This window comes from Fukomys damarensis, unplaced genomic scaffold (assembly GCF_012274545.1).
Source record: "Fukomys damarensis isolate Sample0158 unplaced genomic scaffold, DMR_v1.0_HiC HiC_scaffold_23, whole genome shotgun sequence".
NCBI lineage: Eukaryota > Metazoa > Chordata > Mammalia > Rodentia > Bathyergidae > Fukomys > Fukomys damarensis.
The window spans coordinates 45877040-45887250 of record NW_022900935.1 but is presented as its reverse complement, the minus strand read 5'-3'; the positions used below and the strand labels follow the sequence as shown (position 1 = coordinate 45887250).

The window sequence follows — 10211 nt, the reverse complement described above, 5'->3', positions numbered from 1 at the left end:
TTTTTTTTTTTTTTTTTTTAGTTTATGTATTTTAATTGACACAAAAATTATACATATTTATGGTGTACCATGTGCTGTTTTAATACATGTATAAATTTTGTAATAGTCAAAGCTGGAAAAGTTTATCTCCTCAAATATTTATCATTTTTGTGTGGTGAAATCAAAATTTTTTTCCTAACTTTTTGAAATGTACAGTACATTATTATTATCTAAAGTCAACTTAGGGTTTAATGAAAACCAGAAGTTACGGTATTTCTCCTGTCCAACTGGGATTTAATATCCTTCCCCTGCTCTCCCCAGTTGAGCAGGTAGAAGCTTCCTAAACATAAGAAGGAAAAAATAAAAAGTTTATGGTCACGTTGGACATGAAAAGCAGTGTCCTGTTGAGCTGGGCATCTACTGAGTATCAGGCATTAGAAATAATCTAATTGGTGCTCCCAGCAAATGTCTATCAGCTCACCCACTCTGCTCAATGGTGTCTAGAGGGTAGAAGGGGTCGCTCTGAAGAGCCATGGACATTTGAAGTGACCTTGGCATTGCTCATGGCCCATCTGTGGAGGGAGAATAAGCCTAAATTCCTGAAGGGCTGACTGTTGTTTCCTTTACTGTGACTTCCTCATATGACATCATTGCCATAAGGCCAGGCCTCAGTGCCACGACGCCAAAGGTGGGGTTGGTGCACCCGACAATGGAAGTTTCCAGGCCCAGGTTCTATGTGATTCTCATCATCTTGACTCCTACCTGTTTTCTGTTAGCAAACCATGTTGTGTAACAAACTATCCCCATACTCAGTGGGTTAGGAATCCTTATAAATTGAGGTTGCTGGCGTTGGCTATGTCAGGCTGCTCGTGGAGTGACTCTGTCCCATGTGTCCTCATCCTCCTCCTATAACCAGGGGCTGGCCAAGCTTGTTTTCATCATGACAACGGCAAGAGTGTAAGGAACAGAAACATACACGGGCCTCTTGCCATGTGGGAACTTGCGTTACTCACTACCTCTGTGCTCTGTCATCCAAACAAGTCACAAAGCCATCAGATTGCAGAGGGACTGGGGGAATAGGTGTCCCATCTTGCTGGAGGAGTGGCAAAGGATTTTTAGTCCTGGTGATTTTGTTATCATTTTTGATCAAGTACAGCTTCTCCCATAAGAGAAGGGGAGGGAGTGGTCTGGATACAGAAGGCCAACAAACATGGTGTCTGTGGTCCTGGCAAATGTCCACGTCTCCCCTCCAGGGTCTACTAACTCATGTTCCTTTCCTGCACTCAGTGACAGATTTATTTCTTCTTACCAGCCTAAAGCCTTTCCCACTTCAGAGGCAAGGTTCCCCTTCAGGTCAATCTTACCTAAATGGATAAAGAAGATGTGGTTTTTCTATGAAATGGAATACTACTCAGCCAGAAAGAATGAGAAATTAGAGTCATTCATAGGAAAATGGATGTATATTGCGGATATACTCCTAAGTGAAATAAATAAGTCACACATGTGGAAATACCGAATAGTTTCTCTGGTGTGAATAAACTATAATAGTACACAAGATCCTAAAGAGATAATTAACCATGTGAACTAGGAAGAAAAGGGCTAAAGGTATAGGGAAAGTGGGAAGGGTAGGGGAAAGGTAATAAGGGAAAAGAAAAAAATATGAGAAAATGAAAAAAATGGAAATAAAGTGTTTGTAAATGGGGAGGGGAGGAGGGAGTGAAGGGAGGGCAGGGACAAGGGGAAAAATGAGAACCAAAACCCATCATGTAAAGGTACAAGATCCCAGTAATGAATGTAACTATACTGTATACCTAAAATGTACCAATAAACTCAATGAGTTAAAAAACGTTACCCAATTTACAGATCAAGAAACTCAGTGTGAGTTTGGAGTGATTCCCTGAGTCAAATGGCAAGTGTTTGGCTGAGTTGGGCTTTGAGCCTAGTCTGTGGGTCCCAAAGTTTGTCCACCCTGCAGCAGCAAATGGCCGCAGAGTACATCCATGGGTTACTGCTCCCTGAGCATGAAGTTAGCCACTTCCCTTCGACCCCCAGCCAACCCCTCTCCATGGAGGGCACTGGGCAGATCTTGAGACCCTCACCTTGGTTCCGCTTGATGTGTGAGTGGAGGGTGTGTATGGACACGTTGGGTCCTTGGGAGATGGGCATTACTATGCCTCACCCTTCAGCGTTGGCTGCCTGTTATACACGGCTCAGCCAGGGGACACCATGGGCCCCCCAGGACCGCGATGGCTTGGTAACTGTCTTGCTGTGCTGGCTTTTGCCCTGCATCTCTCCCTTATTCTGGGGGTGAGACCTGTTCTTCTCTCTCCTTTGACCCCACATGTGCTGGTGGGCATGGGCTGAGCTCATGTAGATTGTAAACAGGAAGTCCACATTTATAAGGAAGGGTCCCAGAGGTAGACCTAGTTGGGGACGGGGAGAGAGGACACCATGTGACCAAGCTACTGCACACAGTGCAAGGGCTGATCGGTCTCCTGTCCCCTCTGTAGGTCCCCTGAATTTGGCAACCCACCTCTCACCCCCATCCCCGCCAGGCCCCACCTCAGCAAGGCAGATTCTGTCCTACCCAGGGACATCAGAGTCTCATGGAGGACAAAACGTATGCAGATGATAATCTCAGTGTGTGACAGCAACATAGTCCAGCTAGGGGAAGCGAGGGGAAGTTTTCCCCAGGGAGGGGTCTTTAAGCCAGACTATGATAGAGACAGATCTGTCATGAGCAGAAGTTGGAAACGAGGACAGCTGAGACAGATGACCTACGTACCATGAGGTGGGAAAGCCAGGCTGCTTGTGGAGACCATTCAGGAAGACCAGGCCTCCTGTGCCAGTCTGACAGCAGTGGAGGCAGCAGGAGGCGGCTGGCCAGCATCCCCTGTGTCCAGGAGAATCTAGTGATAATGCCATGAGTGGAAGGGGCTCAGGGCCCCGGGCTTTATCAGCGTGCCCAGATGTGGAGTTGAGGGGCCGGAGGACCAGGAAGCTTAAAACTCTCAACACCAGTAATCCAGACAGCTCTAGCCAGGGGGTGACTCCCTGTGGGGGTCAGGGCCACCCTTCCAGAAGTGTCTGCTTCTCTCTGAGCGAGTGGTGGCTTGTTGGGTGGCTTGGAGGAGATGCACAGGAGGATGGTTCACAGAGGAGGGGGACAGAGACAGAAGCCACAGGCATCTGGGATGGCTGGACATTGCACTGGAAGGGTCAGGTGACAGTGCCGTCAGGGAGTCCACATCTTGCCAGAAGCAGGGGGTGGCCATGGGGTCACAGGGTCAGAGGCAATTGTAAGGAGGTCTTCCTCACTGCCCCTGGGGCAAGAATGGTGATGAAGGCATCAGATACCCTGGGAGCAGCAATTTCTGAAGATACTGGAGGCTATGAATTAGCTTGGGGAGGCTACTGGTAAGTTTGAGGTTAGGAACTGGGTGGGAAGGACCTCAAATCTGCTCTCTACCACAGATGCCTTAGAAATGAGCAGACGCATCCATAGGGTAACAAGAAAACTACTGATCTTGAGATACAGTTATCAAAATGTGGAACAGATTGTCATGCTGGGTGGGAGTGCTGGTGCATACCTGTAACCCCAGCACTCTGGGAGGCTGAGGCAGGAGGATGTTAAATTCAAACCTGGCCTGGGCGATTTAGCAAAACCCTGTGATGAAAACAAAAACAAAAACAAACAACAAAACAAAACCTTTTAAAAGGGATAGGGATGTAGCTACTTGGGTTCCATCCCCAGTACCACCACCACCACACACACAAACAAAATAAAATAAAATAAACTCAGGTGCTCTGTATTCATGCCTTAAGAGAACCAGCTCCAAGTAGTAGCCAAGGATAACAGTCGGTTCAAACTAATGATAAGCACAGATGATGTTTAGGGCTCTCTGAAACTGCTGCAGGGGATCTGGAAATGTTACTGCCATCACTCTTGTGCTGCTGGGGGTTTGGCTTCCTCCACGAATAGTGGTAGTAGGGCTATAGTTCATTTGGCCATCACCAGAAATAAATGTCTTCTTTTCCAAGTCACAAAGCCCCTAGATTCCATTCATGGGTCCCCTGGAGGCCCAGGATAAGACCCGCAGGTGGTTTTGGCCAGCCTGCCTGCTGCTGGGTTCCAGCCCCATCTTCTGGTGATTTACAGAAGTCTGAGGACTGCTTGTGCCCATCACTCCCCACCTGTGATGATCATGAGGGCACCTACCTCTGGGGCCCTCCCATGCTAAGTGGCTCTGAGTTTGCTAAGTGTGCAGACCATTCCTGCACACAAGGGTCGGCTGCCCTCACTGGGTGAGACGTGTTCGCTTTCTGTGGCTCCTGTAACTGGCTTAAAACAACACTGTGATCTGCTTACACTTCTAGGGATAGGAGTCTGAAAGCAAGGTGAGCTGCCCCCCAAACCTTTCATCCAGCCCCTGGTGGCCTTCTCTGCTCCAACCGTGGGTGAGGAGGGCTTTAGGCTAGCTCCCAACCCACTGGCCTCAAACTCCTCTCTCATGGTCCTTTAGTCCAACAAGCCTGGACCCTTCTTCTCCCCTCTCACTTAGCACAGCCACCTGCCGAGTCCTCAGTCCTCTGACTTTAGTGAGTCTGACTCTACCACACACAAAAGCGGACAGAAGTGGTGGAACGGAGGTCCAGGGAGGAGAGGGGGTGGGAGCCAGAGGGCCATGGAGTTGAATTTGGAGGGAGGTCAGGTGAGATGCTAGGTGGGTGTGAGGCCAATAAGCAATCATAGTCATCATCTCAGTACCTGAGACGAATAAGTCCGCAGTTGGTCCTATCAAAGGACAAAATGACAGCAATTAAGTTAACAGTCCCAACTGGCTTTATCTTTAGTTTTAGAATCAAACAGCACTTCATTCCATAAAACAGAATAAGTATTCCAATGAGGTGAGCAGAAAGAAGAAATCAGAAACAGAGAACAAGCAGATTGGTTATTTCAAAGTTTCATTCCTTGTAATGGAGGGATATAGAAGGAAAATAACAGAAAGAGAATTGATTGATTAACATCCAGTTACTCCAGGTAAACTTTCACGTGGAAGATTAAGACAGAGAGAATTTCCGTTTGAGTAATTTGGCTGTTAAGACTCTAAGCCTGATTTCTCAGAAAGTCAGAACAGCTTGGTTTCAGCATGGTGACGTGGAAGTTTAGCATGAGTAACACCAGTGTGATAGCGTGGCCTGTTACAGCCAGCACAGGAACTCAGTCCACAATGATGATGCCTATGATTTCTTTAACAGCGATTCCTGATGAGAACCAAGCATTTCTCTGTGAAAGAATCATGGTTTTGAGTGCAGACCTGCTCAGACCTTAGTGATCAGTGCTGCCAGGGTTGAGGGTTTACATGGCATTGGCCCAGGAACTTATCAAGGTTTCATTTATTTTGAAATCTAGAACAGGCCAGGGTAGCCTTAGTGCTGGTTTTATTATTTGGTTTCTGTTTGTCTCTGGGCCTTTTTTTTTTTGTTCTGGCTGTCCTTGGAATGTCACAGTGGAAGCAGAACAACACTCCCCAGGGCTGAAGCCAACGTCCTGGGACCTGCTGAGATGGGTAACAGAGAGGGAAGAGGAGATTAGGCTGTGAGTAGAGCCGAAGAAAAGGCAGCAGCTGAAGTAGGACGTGGGCTCCAGGGAGGCACTGGAGAGACGTGGCCCACGGAAGGCCAGCAGATGGCCGGCAGAGGGCTGGAAATAGGAGCACTGGTGCATCCAGGACAACCCCCTCCCTCCAGCAGCATAGAATCACTCCAGGAGAAGTAGTTTCAGAAAGACTAAAGGATCCCAGAGGTGAATGGAGTAGGGGAGGTGACATTCTGGAAACTGGGGTTTTGGTGAAAGTCCACACTCTAAATGTGAGGGCTGTTGCCACCCTCCCACTCACTCACAAACTTACACACACACACACACACACACACGCAGAGCAGGGGGTCCTCTGCAGGGAAGGCCCATTGAGACCTAATATGAGGCTGTGGGCTCATGCAGGAAACCCCTCTGCATCACACATTCAACCAAACATCATCGAATATGCACAGAACTCAGAGGAAGGAGAGACAATGCAGGAGGGAAGCAGAGAAAAGCAGAGGGTGGAAGGGAGCCCAAGGTACCAGGTAGACATGAAGACCCCAGAGTCTTTTGGAAGGGAGGGGAGCCCCAAGCCAGGCCCCAGCACCAGGGTTCCCAAGGCTCTGCCCAGCCACCCTCCATCCTCCTCTCCCTTCCAGGTTCCCTCCCCTGGCTGGCTGAGAAGAGAGGCTTTGGAGCACTTGGTACTTTGCTGGAATTTCCCATTCAGATCTTTCGGCCTCCAATGCATTCGCATGTATTATCTCACTGATGCAAAGTGATGCTGAGGAACAGGAATATCTAACTGCATTTTATAGATGAGGAAACGGAGGCACAAAGAAATACAGTCCAATGTCCAACGCCACATGCAGTTGTGGCTGCAGAGCCTCCCTGCCTTCCCTCCCCCTTGTATTTTACCTGAGCTCAAGCTGGACTGGGGCTGCAAGGTTTCCTGTGCACAGCCCTAAAGGACAGGTGAACTGGACATCCTGAGTCTGAGCTTGAGCCACGGCAGTGGCAGGCCAGGAAAATTCTATTCTTAGGCAAGAGGTGGCTTCGAAAACAGTTCTTAAAAACAAAATGCAAAAGAGACAAACAAAACAAATACTGCATTGGCTTATGTAACAGGTACGCACCTGACTCCCAAGCTTCCCCAGAAGCAATGCCAATTAGCAGTTTCTTGTCTAGTCTAACAACATAATCTTATACGGAGGCACATTTATGTCTCCTCACCGCGGTGGCATCAGAGTGCCTACCTTGCTGTGTCACTCCTGGTGATTGCTGCATCTCAAAACACACAGACCCACCTTGTTCATTTTAGTGACTGTGTGTGCCCCTCAGGCTGTGTTGAATGTGACTCTTGTGAACAGTGTTGCAGTGAGTGTCCGTGTACGTTTGGGAGGACATAACCCTATGCATGAAACTGACAGTCCGCTGGAATCAGGAAAGTACATCTGAAATGGTGATAGGTGGTCCGAAATGGCCCTCAAAAAATGCTGAAGGCCCGTCTTCTGATATCCTTGTGTGACAGGTAGAAAATGACTTTTTGTTGTTGTTTTTGTTTTAATGTGTATTTTTACTTTTAGCCCAGGGGCTTTGAAAAGAATATCTCATAGGCAGGTCTCCAAACAGGAACTATTTTCATTCCTAACAGGAAAACTCAAATCATTGGTCTGGGCAGGAGGGGCAAATAAAGTCAGGGACAGGTCCTCACTGCCTTGGGGGCATAGGGCTCTGTGCTGGTCAACCTTCCTGGCGTGTAAAGCTCCTTGCAGTTTAGTGCCCTAAAATGCACAGCCATTTTACTCTCTCTCACTGTTCTGGGGCAATGGGGTTCAGTTAGGTAGGTCTGCTGCTCTCCCTTGGGGTCTTTCATGGGGCCAGAAGTGGTAGTGTTGGGGACAGAGTCCCTGGAAGCTTGGCTCCAAACACTCACTGTCACGGTAGCAGAGTGTGGTGCTTAACCCTCATACTGAAAACATGTTCTCAAATCTTCTCCTTGAGTCGACACAGCAACCCATTCCAATCAGGAACAGTCTTGTGGCTGGCATTGTCTCTGATGTGAATGCTGCCAGCTTACCCCCATTGATCTAGATAGTATGATGTTTTCATTGTATGCCGGAGGCCAGTGGGAGCAGAGCCCCAGGCTTGAGATGCGCAGCACTACATCGGGAGCCATCGCATTTGGGGCATGGCCTCTGGATAGGGGCTGATTTCCCTCTCTTCCCCTCCTCCCTGGGCTCAGGACATGCAGGGCAGCACCACAGTGATGCCAGCTCATTCAGACTCCTGTCTACTCCCCCATCCCAGTCTTTATGAACTCACAAGTGAGGGTCAGCACTGTCCTAGTGTGGCCTCTGTCCAATGCCGACTTGGAGCACTGGTGCGGGGGAGTTGGTCAGGCCGGCTTCCAGTTGCAGGTCTAAGGACTGGTAACAATGTGGACGATGTGTCATCTGCAAGGTGCAGTGTGAATGGTGGGGGTGCTGTGCACAATAGTCTGGAGGCTCCTTATAAAGTTAAGGCCTCTTGTGATCCAGCAATGCTCCTCCTGGGTTCAGATCCCCCAAAACTGGGAACAAACATCTATGCTAAGACTCATATATGTGTGCTCACAGCAAGGTTTTCCAGTTGCCAAAGTGGGCAACAGCCCAAACGCCCAACACCTGGCAGATGGATGAACAAAATGTGGTACTGTCCACACAACAGAATATTACTCAGCCACGCACAAATGAACGTGTGACCCTGTACACGTGGGCCCTGGAAACATGATGCCAAGTGACAGAAGCCAGGAACAAAAGGCCACATTGTGTTGGTTCCATTTATGAACTATCCAGAACACACATACCCACAGCGACAGAGCAGTGTTGCCAGGGAGGAGGGGAGAATGGGTGCTGAGAGCTTGTGGGGCAGAGGTTGTTTCTGGGTGACAGGAATGGTCTTAAATTAGACAGTGGAGATGGGGGAGCATCTTGTGAACGTGTTACAAACCACCAAAATGCATACTTTAAAATGGTGGGCTTGATGGTATACAAATTGCATCTCAAATTTTAAAATGGGTGTAATCACTCCTCTGTCGGAGTGGGAGGATTAAGGAGAGTATTTTACTGAAAGTGTCTGGCAGACGGATTGGCCCAAAAATGTGACGCCGATTAAGCATTACATCAGACTCAGCAGTTCCACTCACTGGGATGGTGAACCTTTTAGAGCTTTCAATGATAAATAGCCCACTGTAGCATATGTGCCATAGGCTTGCCACCACTGGAGGACATGCCTCAATTCCAGGGATCAGACTTTGGGATTAGAAGAAATATCAAGGGAGGGCTTTGGCCCTGAGCTGGCTCTTCCTCTGTCATTCACTGAAGGCTCTCTCCCAGCTCCCTCTTTGTTCCCAGCTGTACCTCAGGCTCCTCAGCAATCCCCCTGGCCCTGCTCCCAAAGTGTAACCTTACCCAGGAAGGCTTCTCATTGGACACGACATCTTCCCCTGGACTACTGTCCATGCTTTGATACACCTCTGGAACTGTCCAGCAAGTGAAAACGACAGAAAGGACCAGCTCCAGATGTGTCTGGCTTTGAGGTCTTAGGAGAAGTTACTATCAGTATAGGGTGGAAGGAGTCAGACCCTCCAGGATCCAGAAAGCATGTGAGCCAGGGCTTAGGTCAAGAAAGGAACCCACCATTCATTCCATCAGCCAGATGGGCCTGCAACAGGCCAGGACTGGAGCTGGCCATGTGGACTGCTTGACCCTAAAGAGAAGGATCATGGCGTTGAGGGCCTGTAGGTACCTGGACTGGGGATGGTGGATAGTGGCTGCGGGCCTAAAGGGCAGCCCTTCGGGGAAGGCCCTGGAGAGTGAGGTTTCTCCTGAAACCAGGATGTCATGCTGTCTTGCAGCACCCCTAGGACCAAAGCTGAACAACGATCAGCTGGCCTTGGTCTACTGCACACTGGGGCTCTGTCTCTGTGCCATCATCTGCTGCTTCTTGGTGGTGGTGGCCTGCTTCCTCAAGAAGAGGAGTGATGTACTCTCCAGCCAGTCCCCCACAGAGCTGTGCAGAGCCCAAGACAAGTCCTCTCACAGTGAGTGTTTAAACCCGGGTACTACCCTTTGCACTGCTTGTGACCAGCTTTGGGCCATCCCTGCAATCTGTCTTTGCCCTTGCTTCTACATGGACAGCTTTTTGCCAAATGTTTCCGGGAGAGGTGCAAAGCACATTTGACAGGATGGCTAAAACCACCTTAAGACACCTGGGAGGGGGACAGGTGGGTGCAGGTGGCCCCCATCATCTTCCCAGGAGGCAGACTCCAAGAGATGAGACTAGGAGGTGGCGCTTGCCCTACAAGGGCAGAGAGGTGGGAGTGTGGGGGGATGTCAGGGGGATTGGCTGGTTTGGGGCACGAGCAGAGGTGAGAACCAAGATTTGAAAGCTGTCTGCCCTGGTTACAGCATGCAGCGGGGCGACTCCCCGGTGGCCCGGGGTGGCCCTTGGTTCCTAGATGGGGAGACTACTGGAGTCTAGGATGGGCGGTCAGAGGGAGGGGTGCAGCGTCTCCCCCACCCCAGAGGCAGCCAACAACCTCCCTGTCCCCACAGAGCCCACGACGAAAGTTGGCCGCCCTTTAGACGCGTCGCCCGAGCCGGTGGAG

The 10211-nt window shown here is 49.6% G+C and overlaps 1 protein-coding gene across 1 annotated transcript in view; it reads left to right on the top strand.

Annotated features, from left to right (window-relative positions):
• Positions 1-10211, top strand: part of Tnfrsf13b (TNF receptor superfamily member 13B) — a gene marked incomplete at its 3' end in the record, with an annotated part of 35882 nt that extends 25671 nt beyond the window's left edge. The window contains exons 4-5 of the mRNA XM_010637523.1: positions 9459-9644; positions 10159-10211. Coding sequence (XP_010635825.1) covers positions 9459-9644; positions 10159-10211 — 239 coding nt within the window. The remainder of the gene's footprint in view (positions 1-9458; positions 9645-10158) is intronic.